The sequence below is a fragment of the Vulpes lagopus genome, chromosome 16, assembly GCF_018345385.1.
Source record: "Vulpes lagopus strain Blue_001 chromosome 16, ASM1834538v1, whole genome shotgun sequence".
Lineage (NCBI taxonomy): Eukaryota > Metazoa > Chordata > Mammalia > Carnivora > Canidae > Vulpes > Vulpes lagopus.
This window is the reverse complement of record NC_054839.1, coordinates 2280245-2302326: the sequence shown is the minus strand read 5'-3', so window position 1 is coordinate 2302326 and position 22082 is coordinate 2280245. Positions and strand designations below refer to the sequence as shown.

General features: G+C 49.9%; 1 protein-coding gene across 5 annotated transcripts in view; it reads left to right on the top strand.

Annotated features, from left to right (window-relative positions):
• The first annotated feature begins 5044 nt into the window (after positions 1–5044).
• Positions 5045–22082, top strand: part of ARHGEF7 (Rho guanine nucleotide exchange factor 7) — a 123624-nt gene continuing 106586 nt past the window's right edge. The window contains exon 1 of one of the 5 annotated variants that reach the window (XM_041731373.1): positions 5045–5519. In XM_041731373.1, coding sequence (XP_041587307.1) covers positions 5355–5519 — 165 coding nt within the window. In that variant the 5' untranslated portion in view covers positions 5045–5354. The remainder of the gene's footprint in view (positions 5520–22082) is intronic. The other 4 variants (XM_041731370.1, XM_041731375.1, XM_041731372.1 and 1 more) reach the window with 4 other exon arrangements.

The window sequence follows — 22082 nt, the reverse complement described above, 5'->3', positions numbered from 1 at the left end:
TGGGGGAGCCCAAACCAGGGCAGTTGCTTTCAAAAGTGCCCTTGGGACGTGGACACACAGGCAGGGAATCTACACTCATCTCTCAGGAGCTGGATGGCCCAGCCTCAGGATGCTGTAACTGTCAGGGTTCTCCAGAGAAACACAACCTGTAAAATGAGTTGGGGGAGGGCAATCTGCTTTGCTTAGTCTACTGATTCAAATGCTAATCTCAGCCAAACACCCTCGCAGACACACCCAGAATCATGTGTGACCAAATATTTGGGTGCCCTGTGGCCCAGTCCAGTTGACACATAAAGTTAATTGTCACTGATGCTATTGCTCGAGCTACATGAAATGGTGCTACCTGCCCCCCCCCCCCAATCTTCTGTGCCTCACAACAACTACGCGCCCATCTGTGCTGAAAGGAACACAGCAGGTGCAAAGGAAGCATTCCTTTATGGAACAAGCCTAAAGCTTGAAGGTTAGGAGGACTGTGGCTTCAGCTGACTTGTGTTCACTGTCTGAGGAGTCCTGGAGAAAGATGATGACGGTTCCGGGGGCTTACCAGTTGAAGCTTCCCTGGCAGTGTGTGAAAGCATCCATCCTCTGCAGCAAGAGGGTTCAGCTCTCATGGTAGATGTGGCCAGTCTGCAAAGTAGTGTGCAGACCTCCTTGACTGAGTCCAGGGCAGGGCTGGGGGGAAAGAATCCCTGAGACCTGGAAGGGGGATGACTGGATGGAGATTTTGAGAAACTCACACTCCTGGTTCACTGACCTCTCTAAGCTAGGAGAAACGGTCCCTCTCCTTTGCTAGGGAAGTGCAGCCTTCCATTGCCTGTGGATGTGCAAAGGCCCTGTGGTGTGGTGTGAATGCTGCCTCCACTCAAGGCCTCTAGACTGACAACTGGGCAAGCATCAGTAGGTGTGGAGGGCATACCACAGCAGCTGGTGGAGCTCACTGGTCGGAGCTTCAGGTATGTGCTGGGCTACCCCTGCATCTGAGGTGGGTAGCTGGATGGGGTGGGAGAGTCTGGGCTATGTTGGTGCTTCTATCTCAGAACTAGCATCCTGGTGCTCAGAGCCAGCGCTTTGTCCAGGCAGGTATGGCTCTTTTGGCTGGGCCACAGCGAGGGAGCAGCCTGGGCAGTGTGGAGGGCCTCAGGGAGGTCGAGAGTAGAATGGGCCCATGCTGGGACAACCAGAGAGCATCTTCTCTAAGGCAGCTAGAGTGCCCTAGAGAGGGGTTTCTAGAAGACATTTTGAGGACAGTTTGAAAGGCAGTCCCCCGGGAGGAGCACTGAGTGATGGGAGCCAGCCCTGCTGCCATTTCCTCCTGCTGGGCGGGGTGGGTTGGGGTCAGGCAGGAGCAGGTCCAGAGGGCACAAATAGGCTGTGAACACAAATGGCACGGACCTCCAAGTGACCTGCCTCCGTTGGCTGGGTTCCCAATACCGCTCCGCTTGCACCTGTGACATTGCTAATTTCGTGTGAACCACAGGGGACGCATGGACTGCTGCATGTTACAGTCCAGCTTCAGGGCGGGCTAGGGAGGAGAAGCCCTCTGGTTGGTGAAGCCTTGAGCGGCTTCCCTGTCCTCTTGGACAGGTGCACATGCTTGGACAGCAGAAGGTGGCAGGGCCCCTCATCTGGGGGCCTGGGAAGGGCAAGGTGGGATGGATGGTTGCAAGGAGATGGAGGGGCTGCTGTGGCTCTTCAGCCTTGCCTCAGTCTCCAGAGAGCATCATGGAGGAAGTGGAGCCCAGCAGCCAGGCCTACCAATGGCATCAGTAGCTGGGGGCAGCAGCCCAGGCTGTGCCCGCCGTCCCTACAGCCACGGTGGCAGGAATAGAGGTGTGCAGGAGACCCACCGTGTGGGCTCCCTCTCACCAAGAGGGGCCTAGGTAGGTGCCCAGGGTAGAAGATTCTAACCCGCTGTTTGGTAACACCTGGCTGTTTGGCGGCAGGTTGATGACATCAGAGCCCCCTGGTGGTGGAGGGAGAAGCAGTTCATCTTGGAGGGGTGTTTGCATGCAGCCAGCTGGGGGGGTGACTTCCTCAGGCTAGAGGCCTGTCCTTCAAGATGCAACATCTACATTGGACCAATGGCTCTCATAGGGTGTTGTGCCCCAGTATCTAAGCAGCAGAGTCCAGCACCAAGAGGCAGGGGCAGCACTGGTTCTGCTTACCACCGCTTTACCAGCACTGCCTTGGTCCACAGGGTACGTGTGCCTCCTGCTCTCACGACTTGAGGCTCTGCGGAGTGGAGGCCACTCCCAAAGGAGACTCACAGTCCGGGGAGATGGGAGTGGATGGATGAATCTTAGTCTGCCCATCCCCCGGTCAGAGGACTCTGAAGCTGCTTCTGGGGGCCCCAAGGGAACTGGGCCCTAGCTGCTCCCTACACATTTTTGAATCGCTTCTGTCCCTTCCCTGTTTCACCTTCTTTCTTCATCTGTCCTTTCCGGGATTGTGTCCCAAATAAATTGCTTGTGCTCAACTGTTGGCTCAGGATCTGCCTCTGGGGGGAAACCGAATAAGTAGGATAAGCTACTGATTAGCAAGATGTTTCATAGAACACTGTATTGGTATGTCTTCTGATCCTGAGTAATTTTCAGCCATGTATGTTTATAAACTATTTCTCCTGCCTTGCATCTTTAATGTTTAGCATTTGACCGTATTTATGGCAAATGAATAAGACACTGTTTAACAAAATGAATGCTTTCAATAACCTACTTACAGTAGCTCCAATGAGCTTCAGAGAACTGCTTCTTCATGCATGTTTCCATCTAGATGATGGTCCAATTAAAAAAAAGCACCTCCATTGGAAGTGATCTCTACCTACTACTAGGTCAGTAAGCCATCTGCCTGTCCGGCTTCAGGTTGGGGTAAAGTTTAACATTTTTTGGAAGACCATCCTCTGAGTACCAACAAGCCAACCAACTGAATTGGTATAACTCAACTGAGCTCGGATGGGATTCAGCTGAGCTGCTGGTGGCGGTTGATCGTGGGTCTGCCCCAGACATGGCCGGGGATGTGGGATCTGAGGTGTTAACAGGGGGGGCCACCTGGGGTGCAAAGCTCATCCACAGACCAAAATCCTCTGTCGACAACAGTCTTAATTGGCTCCAACCCAAAAGAACAATGAGTTCTTCTCCACAGCCCATGCCTTCTGTAACAGGAATTTGGAAAAATGGTAAGCTTAACCAAATGCTCACCATGGGTACTGAAATAGCTCAGTTAAACAGCTAAAAACACCTAGCTTTGAACAATGTTATAATGAATCCCTTCCAAGTAAACTTTATTGAAATAAATGTACATCCAAGGTAAAAGGATGCCACTAGTCAGCGCAAAGCATAGAAATGTTTGGGGACTTGTAAGATCAGTTTAGTGGGTCTCCTTACTGACCATAACTGGCTGCCCAGTTATTGGTCATCTAAGTAGTATTATTTGATTAAATCAAGTTGAATCTTCTCTTGTTTACCAGATTATAAGCACCAGACCTAATTTAACATAATTTGAAATTGTAATGACTTTCGATTGTAAATTGAAATTATCTCTTCAATTTAGCTGTAATGGGAGTAAACAGGAATCTCAGAGGACGACTACCTCTAGGTCAATACCCTTTTGTTGATAGAGTCTTTGGGCACAGCCCTTAATAGAACTCTTAATGCTCTGTTTGCTAGAAAGCGTGTGGAGAAGCTGTCCAGAAACTGGTGATGTGTTGCGTCTCATCTCCACCACTTGGGTGTGTGACAATGGGGACAAGGAGACAAACTCTGTAAGACTATAGTAACGATGCTGTGATGTGATGCAAGGAAGGAGCTCTGGCAGGCACCCAGTGAGCTCCTGAAGCGGTAACCATGACCATTGAGTAGGTGGCCCTCCCGTCCAGAATCCATGCTGCCCTTTCCCTGACCATGTCTGCATTTGGGAAGAAAATATAATTGCTTAGTTCAGAGCTGGAAATAAATGCAATTCATGATCGCCATGGAAGTACTCTGGAAGAAGGGAAAGAAAGAGTTAAGCCTCTATTTTTTTTTTTTTTTTACAAAGTTTTTGTATGGCTCCTAGCCCTTTGTCATTAACTGGACCATATATGTGCCTGGCGTCTAAAGCTCTGCTAATGGGGCTTAAACTGCCGGAGGCCATCGGGAAGCAAGCAGGGGAAGCTCTCGGGTGTGCAGGGAGTACCGGGACACACGCTTGCACGGCCATGTCCTTCGTGTACGAAGGGGCTCCCCCTTGGTTACACTCGTATGTCCACGTCAGCCCGTGTGTGCAGCAGCGTGTGCACCGCAGGACAGCTGCACGGCGCGTCCCTGCAGTCCGGCCGGCGCCCGCGGCCCCTCCCCTCGGCGACCCAAGCATCTTCTGCCCCCGAGAGACGGCGCCGCGGATGGAGGCGTTCTCAGGCTTTCTGCACTCGCGGCACAGACCCTGGCCCAGGCCCAGACCCAGGCCAGGCCAGGCCAGGCTCTGGCTCTCCTGACCTTCCTCCGCGGTGTCGGTGTCGGGAACGCCAGGGTCCTGCAGAGGTCCCAGAGCCCCGGGGTGGGGGTGGGGGTGGGGGTGGGGGTGGGGCGGCGGGTCCCGTGCGTGGGCCTCCCTCCCGGCGGGGGGCACGCGGGACTCCCGGCGTCTGCGCCCGCCCGCCCGGGGGCCGAGTCCTCCCGCATCAGGCCCAGCTGCTCGCGGCTGCAAGGATCGTCCGCGCTCCGCAACCGCCGGCTTGCCCAGCGGAGCGGCGGGCAGGAGCGAGCGGCTCGTTTCCAGCGCCGCCCCCCGCCCCCCGCGCCCGAAATAAAACTGGCAAAACCCAAAAGAGCATTCTGGGAGGCGCTCGGGGCTCGCGGCGCCGCCGGATCGCGACAGTCACGCGCGGGGCGGCGCGGGGCCCGCGGGGCGCACACGGCCGAGGCGGCGGGCGCTGGGGGTCGCGGCGGCGCAGGTGGGCGCGCGCGGCCGGCGGGCGGGCGGGCGGGCGGGCCGGGGCGGGGCGCACGGCGGGCCCGAGCGCGGGGAGCCAGCGAGGCCGGCCGGCGCGGGGCCGCTCCAGCGCCGCGTCTTTTCTTCTCCTGGCGGTGATGTCATCGGCGGCGGCGGCTGGGAGCCGGGAGGCGGCGGCGGGGGCGGCGCCGGGCGGCCGCCGCAGGTTCATGTGCATCTAATGAAAAGGCACTTGACAGTCGGCCAGGACGCACGCGAGGGAGCGCGAGCCGGCCGGAGCGCGGCGCCGCCCGGGCCAATCGCCGGGCCGGCCTCTCCATGGGCGAGCCGGAGGGGGCGGGGGGCGCAGCCGGCCGGGCCGCGGCCGCTCCGAGGTGAACGGCGCCCACTCGGGCCCGCGGCGCGGGGAGGCCGGGCGCGCCGCCGCGATGAATTCCGCCGAGCAGACCGTTACGTGGCTCATCGCCTTGGGGGTGCTGGAGTCGCCCAAGAAGACCATCTCGGACCCGGAGGGCTTCCTGCAGGCGTCTCTCAAGGACGGGGTGGTGCTCTGCAGGCTGCTGGAGCGCCTGCTGCCCGGGACCATCGAGAAAGTAAGTGCGGCCGCCCCCGCCCGCGCCCGCGCCCGCGCCCCGGCCCGGCCCGCGCCCCCGCCCCCGCCCCGGCCCGCGCCCCCGCCCGCGCCCCCGCGGCGCCCCCGCGGCGCCCCCGCGGCGCCCAGGCCCCGCCGCCCGCCGCCCGCGCCCCGCCGCCCGCCGCCTCCCGGGGGGCGCGGACACGCGCGGGCGCGGGCGCGGGGGCGCGGAGGAGCCCACGCGCCTCCTTTGTGCGCGGCCCCGGGAGCGCGGCGCGAGGCCCGGCGGCGGGAGCTGGGCGCCATTGTGTGCGGGGCGGGGGGCGACCCCGGGAGGCCGCGGGGCCCCGAGGCGGGGGCGCCCCGCTCCGTGGCCGCGCGCGGGACGGTGCGCGGCGCCGGCGCCGGCGCGGCTCCCCCAGGCTTTGTTCCGACAGCTCCCGCCCGGCTGCCGCTGCAGGAGCCCCTCCGCCTGTCGGCGCGCTCGCGGCGTCTGAGCCGTGCGGCGAGCGGCAGCGAGGGCGGCCTGGACGGAGCCGCCGCGCCCCCCGAGCGTTCCGCGCGTCTCCGGGCCCGGGGACCCTTCAGGACCGGCGGAATATTCCAGATTTCACTTCCAGGTCCACGCCTGGTTCCCAGCAGAATCCCCAGCCCCACGGACCTTGCCTCTCTCCTGGTGGCTGGTGGTTTCCCCGGGGCGAGCGTGAACCTTGACCCGCCTCTCTGTGAGTGGTTAAAGTTTGTTTTCCTCTTACAGGGGCTCACAAAGCAGGGGCCAAGGCGGAGAAACGCTTTTAAAAACAATGCGTACTTGTATGTCAGAAACTGCAGTTTTATCCTTTTTTTTTTTTTTTTTTGCCAATGCAGAATCCTAAGATCAACATTTACTTAAAAGGTGTTCAATGGAGAAGCTGAAGCACACCATAATTAGGAAAACAAAAACAAAAAACAAAACTATTTTTAAAAATGGATTCATACTGGCCCTAACGTCACCAGGACAGTTTGCTAATAAGAGGTTAATTAGGTGACTTGGAAAAGTAAAACGTTTACTCTTCTAAGTTTGTGCATGGTTGGTGCTGCATTTTAAAGGTCGGAAAAGGTTTTATTTAACATAAATTTTGCATGCATATGGGTTTTAGGTATTTTTCTTACTTGGAACATATACAGGGAAACAGAATCTGCATTAGAGTGAAGAGCTGCCAGCTTGTCCAGGAAATAAAAAGGTTGCTTATAAATGAACCTGATGCAACAATAAAATGATAATTTAAGAGAGGGATAAGGAGCCAAATCCAACTTGCAAGGCACTCAGAGTACTTTGTTGTCCTCTGGACATCAGGACCTCTGGTAATAAAAGGAAGATGTTGAGAAGCAGTGACAATGCATGCACAGTTCACCAAAGCAGCCTTCTATAAATGCTGTTCCACGACCGACATGAAACTTTAAGAAATTTCAGATACTATCTGGATAAAAACGTATCACTATTAATGCGTGTTATCTGGTATATTAACTGCATTCATTAGACTGGCAGACTTCAATAATCATTTTCTTGTACATTCTAGAAAGATTTGCTTTCAGAACTGGAGCATTCCCTCCATCCCTGAAAGGAGGAGAGGAATGAAGACAGTGTTTAGATTGCAAGGGCCAAACTGAAGCCCCACAGCCCCTGTGTCCCCTACCCTGCTGCCCCAACTGATTTGTTTACGACTGAGGCAGTCACAACACAAGTTTCACATCAGAGGCACACATAGGCAGAACTACTGATTCTCTGTGGTTCAAAGGTAGGTTTTTGGAGTAAAATATTAGCTAGTCTCTGTCTCTAAAAACCTGGGGTTTCGGGTGTTTCATGAGCTCTTGCATTTCTTAAGCACAGGTATTTATTTGAGTGCTCACACCCAGTGCCATGAGCCCCACAGCAGATGTGCCAGACAGCTTTTACTTGACTGTATGAATGGCTTTCTTTCCACAGGAGTGTTTGGAAACTTCACTGAATATTCATGTGAGTTGAAAGGGCCTTGATATTACCCCAGTTTGCCGCACAGACACACGGATGATGGGTTAATGTGGTGTGAGCAGCCTGCAACCTAACATTTGTAGATCTGCTGTTTAAAACAGACCATTAGGGTGGGGAAAGCACAGCATTAAGAGAAGTTTTGGGGTGGCTTGGGTTTCCCATGTGCCTCTTGTTAAGAAAACATGTGCTAATGTGTTGCATTATGTTCATTCGTTCCACTTTGGAACCAGTGAAAGGGCGGAGGACCATGAGGACATTTCATTTCGGTCCAGATTGTAAAAGTTTTGTCTTCGGGATCCCCTTGATGCAGTCGGCTTTCCTAGGTTTGGGGCAGGGGCGGGGCATGGACTTGACACAAGCAGTTCAGGCGAGACCCTTTCCATTCTTGCTGACGGGGAGTTCTCTGCTGAAGGGGAGACAACGTGGGGATTGCACAGTTTCCCCATCTTCTGTATGAGGCTCAGGTGCTTTGATTTTGTCTGGGAATGACCAGAATGTGACCTGCTCACAGTTTAAACTTTCCCATCCCTCCTGTTGGGAGCACACAGAGGCCCCAGAATCCAGGGAGCCTGCAACCCTGAGCTCGTGAATTCACACTTTAAACATTCTCTAGACTGTTTCATCAGGAGGGTGAAATCAAGATGTCGAAGTTTCAGAGGGCTGACCTCCAGTGATAGACACCCTAAAGTGATGGACACCATGACATGCTGCTGTAGTTTTGTTCATGGACTTGCTTGGTTCAGCACGAGAAGCTCATGGAGCCTCGTTCTTTGTCCATAGGTCCAGGGGGACAGAGCACACGCCGCTGGGTAAATGCTCCCCGGAGACACTCCCTCCATCCACATTTGTGGATCACAGTTGAAAGTCTTGCTACCCTTCTGGTCTTGCTCCATGTGTATGTGAGCATTTAGGTTGGGTTAAGCTGTCAGGCTGAGTGTCTGTCCTGGGGCCGTGATGGAGCCCCAGCCCAGCGGCTGCACCACAGATCTGCTCTCTCCCAGTTCTGGAGGTGCAGGTCTGGGATTGGGATACAGGCAGGGCCTTGGTCCCTTGGAAGGCACCAGGGAAGGGGGTCTAGCACTCACCCAGAGTCCCCACTGCGTTCCCTGCGGCCTCTGCTGTATCCAAACCTCCCCTTTTATAAGGACACTGTCATTGGGTTAGGGCCATCTGTCCCCAGTGTGATCTTAACAGGTGACATCTGCAGTGACATTGTTTCCAAATAAGGTCACATCCTGTGCTTCCAGGGTCAGGGCTTGAACATATGGATTCTGGGGGATACTGTCCAACCCATAATAGGTCACATAATAAATTTGGACCCAGTCAAATTAATAAGTCTGTACCGGCTTCAAGGGTGCCCAGATGCTCTAGGAGATGAAAGGACTAACAGGTTCTTTGGGGATTTGGTACAGGAGAAAGTAGGAAAACTGGTAGGATGAGGCAGCAGGAAATCCAAAGTCAGAAAGTCAGCTCTTCGTGCAGAGGAGCAGGAACTAAGAAGTTTTGGGCAACCTGCTTTTGAGCAGCCCAGCATCTGACGATTTTTCTGACGTGGATTAGAATGTGGTTTGTATTTCCTCCGACTGTCATCTGGCAGCCCTAGGTGGTGATCTGCAGGCTTGCAGAAAATCAGTGCATTAGGACAGAACATGGGAGGAAGAATGGCTTTCTCCTGATTGATTTGTGGCCTGCATTCTGATCAGTGCTAGGTCTTTTGGAGCTGGTTCAGGGAGAGAAGTGAAGTCAGTGGCCGCTGGACAGCAGTTCTGAGTGCCCACTGCAGGAAGTTTGCCTTTTCCTGGACCCTTTACCCTGCAGGTGAGGCCAGCGATGGCAGTGTGGCGTGCTGGCATGGGTCTTGCTCCGAAGGCCCACTCCCTGTCACTGTTGGTAAATCCTTGTGGGTCGCCTGGTAAAGCACTCAGAAAAGTTACGGAACACATCATGTCCTGACTGTGTTCCTAAGGAGTCTTTAAACTTTACAAATGGAATGATGGGTTATATCCCATTCCTTCATATCCCATTCCTTTTAATGAGAGGAAGCTTCCACAAGAGTTAGAATAAACATCTGCTTTCAAAGCACGTGGTTTTAAAGTCTTGTCTCAGCCTCTCAGCAGGGAGGTTCTTGCCTTGGGCTTTAGGCCTGGGGAAGAAGGAAACTAACTGCCTTTGCTGGCTCAATCAAAGTAAAGCAGACAAACCTACATTCAGAGTGGGGGACGTAGAAAGGGATCTCCCGAGAGCCACCCGAGCACCAGTGCAGGGTTTATGCTGGCCTCACCCATGGGTACTCAGAGAGGGCTGACTTGGATCTGGGGAGCACTAGGGGAGCAAGATGACCTCCTGTCCCGGGGCAGCTGCTTCCCAGTCCCTGGGAGAGTCCTGCTGGTGCCGTCCCAGGACCCTGTTCTATTAATAGAAATATGCCCGCTGAGGCCTCCTGGCCTCCTTCCCCTGAGCACTGCCCGCCTCTGCATACGTCTCTCTTAAAGGGGTAGGGCAAGCCCGGAGCTGCTGGCAGTGTGCTGAGCTGCTTCTCTGCGGCGCTGCGTGTCGCCTCCATCTCCCGGGTGAGAACACTGATGCTTGGCAGTCTGCCATGCCCACTTTGCTCAGTCAGCTCTCCGGGGCCAAAGAGTCCACCCCGGGTATGCTGAACACATAGATGTGTGCGTGTGTTTCTGTATGTATGATATGTATACTAGCATACACATAGTAGGAACCCAATAAATACATATTTTTACACAATCTATTTAAACATCCCCATCTCCTTGGCCTTTGGAGTACAGCAGACACAGCACTATCCCACAAAAACGGCTGAGAACTACCAGCCTGGTTCAGAAAACTTTTAAAATCCAGAGCTAAAGTAAGAAATATAAAAATAGCAGGAAATGAATTTTCCTAACCTAACTGGGAAGAAATGATGGAAGAAAAGGTCAGAATTCAGACCCAGGGGACCCAGGGCCAGCCCTCCCCCACCCTCCATCTGCACACCGTGGTGTTCCAGGCCCTTTCCATGCATGAAGCCCTATAAAGTGAAACCCGAGCCTACCAGCGAGGCCCTCCGGCCCCTCTGAGCCAGCAGCTGTGTGCATTTGGCAGCTGCACTGGACCTGGCGCGCAACAGAGGGTCCTGGAAGTCAAATTCAGTGGTCCCACCAGCCCACACAATGGTGGTCTGTCTGGGTGGGAAGGAAGGGGCCGCCAGCCCCCTAAGGTTGTTAGAATCTGCCCAGTAGTGAGAATAAGAAACTGTTCCTGGATTTGAGTGGCCCTGAGGTTCAAATCCTGTCTTAGAGTTTTCCTGGCCACCGCAGGGAAAGTTTTCAGTGTCAATTCATAAAATACTAACACCTACTGTGTACTGAGGACCTACTCTGTACCCAATGCTTCACCAAACCCCTCATATCTATTTACCCCCTTAAATGACCCTATTGCCCCAAGAGCCCATCCCCTCCACGCAGGTATCATTAATCTCATTTTTAGGTGGAAATTAAGACTCAGAGAAATTAGAGAAGTTGCCCAAGGTCACATAGCAAATGGATGACTCTTGAACACACGTGGGAACCACCCTGTTACAGGGGCTCTGGAAGGGCCCAGTGGGTCTTGGAGACAACCAACCCTCCTAGCCGCTGGCACAGCCCATGGCAGAGTTGACTGCCCAGAGGTACACCACGCCTTTGCCACCTCCTACCAACAATGACAAACACGCAGGTGATTCCAATCCAGAAGACTAGAGACGGCCCTCTGGAGACAGCATTAGCCACAGACACATGTATATCCGTACAAGTACAGCATGTTGCCTTCCATCTTAGTACAGACGGACACCAGTAAACCCAGAGTCAGGAAGGCCCTGAAGTCCCCCTGAGGACTATGAGGTGCTACAGGGAGAGCTTACCAGACTCCTTGTGGGGTTCTTCCATGAGAGATGAGTGAGAAGGGGCAGAGGGTCATGAGTCATGCAGAAGTGAGGGAGAAAGGCCATCACGGGCCACAGTGTTTACGAATAACTGAGGACAAGACCATTTTAAAGAAGGTATTGCTCACAAAAAAATCATACTGCCACAACAAGACTTCGTGGCAGGAAACTGCAAATCCAAAGCAAACTTGGAACAGCAGAGTCCCATTTTCAGCTGAAGCAATTTAATATGAAATGGAAGAAGCCTAAATTGCTATATTTTGTTTGGTTCTGGATTACAAACACCTTGTTTGGAGATGATATTGAATATTATTGACTGGTTTCTAAAAAGCTGCTCCAAGTGTCATAAAAATTAAAGTTCTGTACAAAATAACACCTTCATTCTCCAGCCTGTACCTGTTATCTACTGCCACAGTGAGGCTGCTTAACAAACAGCCATGAAACCTCAGCAGTGGGCAGAAGAAAGCATCTGTTTTTGTCCATGGGGCTACAGGTGAGCTAGGCAGTCCTTCGGGTCATGACTGATCTTGCCCATGCAGCGTGGTCAGCTCTGCCCATCTCAGCTGGGCTCTCTCCAGTGGAGTCTAGGAGGCTTCTGCAAGGACCAAGGAGGCCAAGCTTGCTGCTGCATGCTCTCCAATCCCATAGCACCTGGGGCCTGGGCTTGTCCACAGAATGGAGGCAGGTGTGAGACAGCACAGAAACACTCCAAGCCTCTTGAAGCCTCAGCCAGGTACTAGCACCTGCCATTGGCCAAAGCAAGTCAGGGCCAGCTTTGGACTCAAATAGTAAAAAAACAGGCTTTATCTTTTGATGGAAAGAGCTAGCATGTCACTCTCCACAGGGCATGGCAACAGGGAAGAGTAAAGAACTAGGGCCACTTCTGTACTCTACCATGACCCTTCCCTAACTTGCTCTGTGCCCGTGGAGGCTGACCTCTGTGGAGGCTGATCTCTATGCATCATTGCCCCAGAGCTCTCCCCTAGCACACTCCTAACACCCCATTCGCGTACATGACAATGTGAGTGACCCTCCCTAGACTGTGCAGTCACAACTTACACAACCATATGCACCTGACTTCAATTAATTCATCTATGAAATAAAGAGTTTGGGCCAGATTCCTTCACACAGAGAATTCACAAATGCTTTACACTTAAGACCCATGGCTTCTCTTATGTTTATGAGGGACTTTTTAGTATCCATATGCAGTTAGCAAATTCATTCAGAAGTCTTTTGTTAGGAACACTGGTTTTCTGAAAAATTGAAAAGATTTTCATGCCAAAAGATTATGACTCTGTCACGTTACAGTGGTTTTGTTGGAGAATTAGAAGTTTCAGAGGAGCCTCCCCTGGATGAATCATCTCTGCTGGTAGCACTCTCGGACACCATCAGGATGCCTAGAATCTGATTCCAGGCCTTTATTTCTGGAGTAAACTTATTGTAATATTTTCTGTGGGGCTGAAGAAATTGCCTCATTCAGGCAATCGTAAACATTGGTGCTGGTAACAGATTTCTTCTCATGGAAACATGACATTTTCTGGTCACAGTTTTCCTGTTTGTTAATGCATTTTTGTTTCTTTTGAAAACACACTCTATAAATAGGATGTGGTCAAATTCTGGACAGGCTTGTGGTGAAGCCTAAGCTTCCAGAAAGTACCACAGAAGCCATATTTTTAAGTGACAAGAGACTGGAATGGAGTGTCTTCCACACTTGGTCAACTGGTGACAAATAGAGGAGGATCTAAGGTCATCTATCCCACCTTGGACGAAGGGCATTCATTTACTGAGTTTGAGTCTGAGTAACTACCATGGCAGCAATCCACAGTTGGTTCTTCAAATAATAACAGTAACTGTATTTTACTGCATGTGAGTCTTAAGCATCTGTTTATAAATTGTTAAAATAATATTCTGGGAGTGAGCTACTCACCTTACACAAAAATGCTTTTGTTGTCTGTAATGGAATGTCTGTCTACTTTAAGAAGTTAGAAAAATATGGGCAAATTAAACTCTAAGTAGTAGATGAAAGCAAATAATAAAGGACATAATGGGAATCAGCGAAATAACAGATTTACCAGAGAAAATCAACAAAACCAAAATCTGGTTATTTGAGGAATTCAATAAAATTGATAAACTTCTTAGACTGATCAGTAAAAAAAGAGAGGACACAAATGGCCAATATGAGGAATCACCACGGATTCTCTAGATGCTAAAAAGATAACAATGGGATAGTATGAACATTGTTATTACGCCAGTCACTTCTGCAGCATAGACAAGACGTACAGTTTCCATGGAAGACACGTTCAAGAGGAAATGAATGACCTTACTAACCCCACATCTATGAAAGAATTTATAGTAGTTAAAAAGCTTCTCATAGAGAAGATTCCAGGCCACATGGCCTCACTGGTGAATTTTACCAAACAATTAAGGACTTATATCCAGGATACATAAGGAATTCTCAACACTCAATAATGAGGAAGCAGAGAACCTAATTTAAAAAATGGACAAATGGGGCAGCCCGGGTGGCTCAGTGGTTTAGCGCCGCCTTCGGCCCAGGGCGTGATCCTGGAGTCCCGGGATCGAGTCCCATGTCAGGCTCCCTGCATGGAGCCTGCTTCTCCCTCTGCCTGTGTCTCTGCCTCTCTCTCTCCTCTCTGTGTATTCTCATGAATAAACAAATAAAATCTGGGATCCCTGGGTGGCGCAGCGGTTTGGCGCCTGCCTTTGGCCCAGGGCGCGATCCTGGAGACGCGGGATTGAATCCCATGTCGGGCTCCCGGTGCATGGAACCTGCTTCTCCCTCTGCCTGTGTCTCTGCCTCTCTCTCTCTCTCTCTCTCTGTGACTATCATAAATAAATAAAAATTAAAAAAAAATTAAAAAAAAAAAACAAATAAAATCTTTAACATAAATAAAAAATGGACAAATGGCTTGAGCGGACACATCACCAAAGAAGGTACACAAGTGACAAGCATGGGAAAGATGCTAGGTGGCACTAGTTATGAGGGAAGTGCAAACTGAAACTGAAGTGCATGCTACTCTTGCACACCTGCTAGAATAGTTAGAATGGTCCTACCATGTGTTGATGAGGACCTTGGGGAATCTGGAGCCCCCTTCCACTGCTGGTGGGAGTGGAAAACTGTGCAACCACTCTGGAAAGCAGCTTGTCGGTTCCTTGAACTATTAAGTATCTACCAAGTGGCTTAGCCATTTCCTTTCTTTCTTTCCTTTTAAAGATTTTATTCATTTATTTGAGAAAGAGAGAGGGAGTGAGCATGAGTTGGGGGCAGGTGGCAGAGGGAGAGAAAAACCTCAGGCTAACTCCCCGCTGATCACAGAGCCCCACATGACCCTGAGATCATGACCTGAGCTGAAATCGAGAGTTGGATGCTTAACCCATTGAGCCACTCAGGTGCCACTTAGGCACTCCATTTCTAAGTATTTACTCAAAGAAACGGAAATATGCCCTTACCAAGTCTTGTGCACACATGTTCATAGCAACTTTGTTTTTTTAAATTTATTTTCTACAGGTTTATTTTTGATAACTACAAACTGGATACAACCCAAATGTTTTTTGCTGGTGAATGGATGAAGTGTGGTCTATCCGTACTATCCAGTACTATGCAATAAAAGTGAATACTCTTAAGAGGGATGAGAATTATGTTGAGTAAAGAAGTTAGGCAAAACAGTACACATTGTATGACTCTGTGTACATAAAATTCTAGAAAATGCAGCATGGTCTACAGTGACAGGAGGTACATTAGTGCTTAGGAAGCACAAGGAGACTTTGGGGATGAAGGGGCATTCGTCCTGATTCTGGGGATGGTCTCACAATGGTGCACGTGTCATAATTTGTCAAATTGTACCCTTCAAATATGAGCATAGGACGTCTGTTATATCTCAGTCTTATATGGCAGTATTCACCCTGTGTGTAATTAAGGTTTTGTTGTGTGTGTAGTGGAGCTTTAGTTCATTCTTTTGGCAGTCCCCTACTTTTGAACCTGATTGTGAATTCAGAAAACATGTATAGAATTTTAACGTATAAAGGTAAATAGTGTACTTCCAGAGAGCTCATTTGTTGCTGTATTTGTTTTCTCATCAAATCTGCGTTGGGTATCTACTGCATGGTTTATTATGCTGGGCTCTGGAGATTCAGTGATTAGTAGTATAGATTTGCAGACCATCTAGCGGGGAAAGTAACATTAAAGAAGTCATGTGAATTTGTTTTATAAATTGAGATACATGCTCTGGGGGTAAAGAACAGGTTTTAGCAGAGGATCCTGGTTTATACTTGGCAGGTAGGTCAGATGATGTCTTGGGAAGACTCTTCTCTGGAAGTGGTACTTGAGCTGAGTGCTGATGGATGAGTGGGCTGGAATTAAGGGGAGGAATTGGGAAAGGCCTGGGTGGCCACAGTGCTGGCCAAGGCAGAGACAAGCACTGACCAGGCAGCACAGGGTCTTAAAGGTTTTGACATTTTCCAGTCATAAAGGGAAGAATGACATGGTTACAGATTTGAAAATAATACTGCAGGCACGGTGGGGAAACAGACTGGATGTGGCCTGTGGTGGAGGGAGAGGTGGATATGAAGCTCTTACTTTTGCCTGATTGAGCTGTTGGGAACTGAGTTCCAGGTGGGGTTCAGGAGACCCAGGGCAGGCACAGCAGCTCTGAGCCCCACTGCCTCCAGGGTGCTGGCTACACACAGGGTAGATGGGGTGTTTCAGAGGTGAGAGGGAGCCTGGGACGGCACCTGAGGTAAGGGTGAGGAGTTGGAATTCCAAAAGGAGAATGGGCTGGAATATAAATTTGGGAGTCATGAGGGAGAGAGAAAGAGAGAGAGAGAGAGAGAGAGAGGGAGACATATGAATTGGAGTGTGGGGCAGTGGTGAGCTTCCTAGCACCAACCTTGGGGAGTTGGACAGGGACGGCTGGGCAGCACTGCAAAGGAGGAACCTGGCAGCAGGTGGTGAGGTCAGGAGGGAGCCTGGTGACTGGAAGCCAGGGGAAGAGCACAGCCAGTATGCAGCAGGGGTGAGAGAGCATGCCTCAGAGGACCAGAAGGATCTGGCGGTGTGCAGGGAGGATGGGGCATGGTCCTTCCTTGTTCCCCGGCAGTAGGCACACACAGACTCTGCTGGGCTAGCCGGCAGAGTGTACACCTTGTCATTGGCCGCTGAGCCAGGGTGCCTGTGTGGAGTGGTGAGGGCGAGGGTGGCTCTGGACAGAGGGGAGCAGGGGATGTTGGAGGCAGAGCTGAGTCAGTGAGGCTGGATTCAGTGAGGGTGCCCTGGGTGCGTGGATGCACAGCAGTGGTTCAGGGCTGAGCGGGACGTTATGGTGCTCATCAACCCTCTTCAGAGTCTGGCAAGTGGAAGTTGACCTTAGAAAGGGGAAGCTGACCTTGAGCTGGCTTTGCCTAAAAAAGGATTCTAGAAAACTGTTCTTTCCCATGGTTTCAGGGTAATACAACTGCCACATTTCCCCCTTCAATTCCTACATATTTTACCGGGTGTTCGTGTAAGTCTAGTGAGTGAGTAGAAGCTGAAGAGCTGTCACTCTGAGCAATGCTGAGGCTTCCTCTTACCTTAAATGTATTAACGTCTGGTCTGTAATCCACCCCCTCCATCCATTTCACAAGGAACTGCTGGAAGCCACCTGTTCTCTGCCACGTCTGTGTTGCAGCTGACCTTTGAAAGTCCAGATCTGATGAGTTAAGGCATTTTAGGGATGTCAGTATGTCATTTTTGAGAACATTCATGTGCAAGTTGAGGACTGTCTGTATTATAAGGTTATAAAGTTATGAATATACATGTCTCTTGGGCTTTGCTTTCTTTTTTTTATAATTTATTTTTTATTGGTGTTCAGTTTGCCAACATACAGAATAACACCCAGTGCTCATCCCGCCAAGTGCCCCCCTCAGTGCCCGTCACCCATTCACCCCCACCCCCTGCCCTCCTCCCCTTCCATCACCCCTAGTTCGTTTCCCAGAGTTAGGAGTCTTTATGTTCTGTCTCCCTTTCTGATATTTCCCACACACTTCTTCTCCCTTCCCTTATATTACCTTTCACTATTATTTATATTTTTGCTTTCTCTTATTTGGAAACCACTCACAATTTGTTACAAGTCATAATAAAATGCAGGGAAAAAGATAAAAGTAAGTAAATGCTATGCAGAGGGAATATTGTTCCTAAATTACCATAATAAATATAAGCAATGTCTAGCTTTTGGGCACTAATTTCCCAATGCAAAGCAATAAAACACCCACTTTTCAGGTCTGTCTCCATGTGTGGGAGAAGCAAGCCCACTGGTTATTTTTTTTCTCCTTGATCCTTTATCTTTGAGAGGCTGTTGGGGTAGTGTTCCTGGGAGCAGGGCTGTGGGTGTTGAGGCAAGGGGTGTGGCATACACACACACACAGGCTCCCTCATTGAGGAGCTTCTGGGCTGAGAGTTCCTGGATCGGACTGGTTTTCTTCTCTTACAGCTGGGGGTAGCACAGCTGCCCAACACCGATTCTTGTCCATCATGTACAAAATGTTAGTGAGCATGTGTATTTCAGGTTGTCTCAAGTAATGATGGGCTTCCCATCACTTATGCCTTTGGTTTAGGTGGCTGTGTGGGTCTTATGTTTGATGGTCATCAGACTCAGCGGATGGCTTGTGAAGATGGATTGCTGGGCTTCACCCCAGAGTTCTGATTTCGTAGGTCTGGGTGGGTGATGAGAATTTGCACTTCTGATGGGTTCTCAGGTTATTCTGATGCTGCTGGTCCAGGAGACCACATATGAGAACTACTGACAGCCTTCTGAGCTCATCAGCCCAGCAACTCCATAATCTGGATCAGCCAGATTGCATGCATGGCCCTTTAAGAAGACAGGAGGCCAAGTGTGATTACCTGGGGGCTTCCACAGGTGAGCAGTGCACTTGCCTACCTTGGCTACTCCCTCATGCTTGGTGCCTTTACGTTCAAGACAGAACAGATCCCATGCTGCTTTCCTATGGGCTTTTGAAATGTGGAGGTAGAGAGGTTGGAAAGATATCCTGCCTTGGATTGGAAAGGGCTGTTGGAATTTACCTCAAAAATGGGACTCATCACCTGTTTCTGTGCATCTAGAAAATTCTTGTGTAAAGCAGAAGAGAAACAGTCTCTCTGAAGAGAATGAGCTCAGGAGGTCTGTATGAGTTCTGATGAATGCCTTACTTAAATTGAGGCGCTTAGGGAGACACCCTTGAAATATTTGCATTAGGGTTGGGAGGAGCTGTGGCTGAACAGGATGCCAAGTCATTAAAAACTATGGAGAGAGATGGAGACACTTCAGGCAGGGTTTCTCTGTAACACAGGCTTTTAAGGGAAAAGTAAGTCACCGTGTTGTTGGGCTGTGGGGTTAGAGAATGGCCTCTGGGAGGAGTCTGGGATGCTAGAACAAAACATGGCTGTGCAGAACCGTTCTTTAGTGAGGGTTCAGCTGAGCTGTGACTTGTGATGCTGCTTCTAAGGGGTGCTGGGTCTGTGGTCTTTTAGCTGGGGACCCTTTGTTCTTTGAAGGTCTAGAGGAGTCTGTGCGGCTCACACTGGCCTTAAACCAACACCAAGAAGACCTGCCTCAATTTCATTCCAATTATGCTTTTCAGGTAAGTAGCCAATGAATCATTTGGTTACTGAATATGGAGAAAATGGTGACAATTTCTGACAACCTCCCCCACCCCAAGTCTGGCCATGGGGAGCTCCTTTTCCATGAGCCACGGCTGAGGTGGCCTTTAGTGACTGTTTCTCCTTCCAGGAAATGACGTTAGAATCACTGACAAATGTTTTCAAGTAGCCATCCTAAAAATGCCTCAAACAGCAATGACAAATTCTCTTGAGACAAATGAAAACATAGGAAATCTCAGCAAAGAAATAAGACTTCTAAAAAAGGAATAAGTGGAAGTTACAGAAATAAAAACTAGACTCACTGGACAGGCAGAGGAGACGCCAGAGGGCAGAAGCAGTGAATAGCAGGCCCCCTTGCTGGAGTTTGCTGAGCCTGAACTGCGGAAACTGCCTGAAGGGACACAAGAGGGCCACTCTCTCTGGGTGTCACAGACACAGGAGGCTGCGCCACACAGGCATCAAGATAGTCACAGTTGCAGGTGGGCGGCTGCTGGCGTTCATGCCTGTCCCTCCCCTCTGCCTACTGCATAAGCCTCTGTCCCTTCCTCCCTGAAATGTCGGAATCACACGAGGTCTTTGGTGGCTTGTTTTGGCTCCTTTGTGATACTTAGGAAACTAATATAAGGCAACCCTATTAAACATGTGGGTCTTGTGGATGGCTGCTTGATGTGCTGGGTGATGGGAGCCTGCAGAGGCCTGAGAGAGCATGCCAGCTGGTTAGGGGGAACCCAACATGTAGCCAGCGATTTTCCTTAGTGATAGAGATGAAAGCTGAAACCTGAGTGCTGGCTCTCAGCAGTTCCCGGCAGCTCCTGGCTACCTGATGTCCTGATACACACAGGAGAAAATGGAGCCCAGGATGCTGAATGTGGGCAGCCCTGGATGGAGGGGGCTGGCAGCTGTCCCTAGGCTGAGCTGGCAGTTGCAGGATGCACCTGTCGATCTTGACAGAAAGGGTTAAGGTTAAGACTTAGAGTAAAACCCAAGATTGTCTTTCATTTCTCTGTATCGCTTTGCCTGTAGTGATTATACTTCCAAGTGTTTTTTATTTTTATTTTATTTTTTAAAAATATTTTATTTATGTATTCATGAGAGACACAGGCAGAGGGAGAAGCAGGCTCCATGCAGGGAGCCCGACGTGGGACTCGATCCCGGGACTCCGGGATCACACCCTGGGTCAAAGGCAGATGTTCAAATGATGAGCCACCCTGGTGTCCCATCAAGTGTTTTTTATTTTTTATTTTATTTTATTTTTTTTTAGAATAGTACCTGTCTCAAATATTTGATTCTCATACTTGACAGTGATACTACTTTTATATTTTAGGTGCTCTGTCAGCATTGCTCAACTTCACTTTTACTGAACAAATAATACACTGATTGCTTGTATCTACCAGGTGTTGACATTTTTCCCAGACAGACTGAATACTTTGCATCTGCAGCCTCTCTTTTCTAATGCAGGACACAAGTAGATTACATAGCATGTTAGACCATGTAAGTGCTCTGGAGAGAAGGAACAGGAAGAGGAGGAATGGGAATGCCAGCAGCTAGGCAATGTTGCCATTTTATATTTGATAATTAGGGCAGATGTTACTGAGAAGTGGCATTTAAATAAAGCCTCCCATGAATCTGAGCAAAGGAATGACGTGAGTGTCTGGGAGATGGGATTTCAGGCAAGGGGACTAGCCTGTGCAAAGGCCCTGAGGTAAGAGCCTTCCTGGCAAGTTCTGGACACAGCAGAGATCAGTGTGAAATAGAGGAGAGTAGCTGGCTGATGAGTTCAAGGAGAGAACAAGAGAGCAGATTGTGCAGGGCTTGCTTAGCCATCACAGGGACTCTGACTTCAAAAAAATCAAGAAGCTTTATTTTCTAGAGCAGTTTAGGTTTCCAGAAAACTGGGCAGAAAGTACAGAGAATTCCCACCTACCCCCTCTTTCCCCTATTAACATTTTCATTAGCGCGGTATACTTGTCACCATTGAACCGATACTGATACATTATTAACTAAAGTCCACAGTGTACATTAGGGTTCACTTTGTTGTGTACCCTGTGGGTTTGGACAACCCCATGTATCCACCATTACAGTGTCATACAGAGTGGTTCCACTGCCCTGAAAATCTTCCTTGCTTGTCTGTTCATTCTGCCAGCCCCTGGCAACCACTGATCTTACTGTCTCCATAGTTGTGCCTTTTCCAGAATGCCATATAGTTGAAATCATACAGGATGTAGCCTCTTCAGATTGGCTTCTTTCCCTTAGAAATATGCATTTAAGTTTCCTCCATGTCTTCTTATGGCTTAACAGATCATTTCTTTTTTATCACTGGTTTCCCACTGTCTGGATGCACCTCAGTTTATTTACACATTCACTACTGCAGGTCATCTTGATTACATCCAGGTTTTGGCAAATAAAGCTGCTGTAGACATTTGTGTTCAGGTTTTTGCAAGGATGTGTTTTCAGCTCTTGGGTTGAAGCACCAAAGGAGCAAGATTGCTGGATCGTATGGTATGAATATGTTAAATTTGGTAAGAAACCACCAAATTGTCGGCGCCATTTTGCATCCCCACCAGGATTGAATGAGAGTTCTTGTTGCTCCACATCCTCACCAGCAAATGGTGTTGGATTCTGGCCATTTTAATACGTGTGTAGTGGTTTCTCCTTGTTTTAACTTGCAGTTCCCTGATGATATATGATGTGGAGCATGTTTTCATATGCTTACTTGCCATCTATATATCTTCTTTGGCAAGGAGTCTGTTCAGGTCTTTTGCCCATCTTTAAGTTGGGCTGTTTGTTTTATTATTGTTGAGTTTTAGGAGTGCTTTGTATATTTTGGGTACAAGTCCTTGATTGTATATGTCTTATGTAAATACTTTCTCTTAGTCTATGGCTTGTCTTCCATTCTTCTCTAGGACTTTGGTTTTACTGAGGAAACTGGGAACTTTTGGGATTTTGAGCAGAGGAGTCATGTGACAGGCAAATTATAAATATGCAGGGAGATATTCCAGTTATA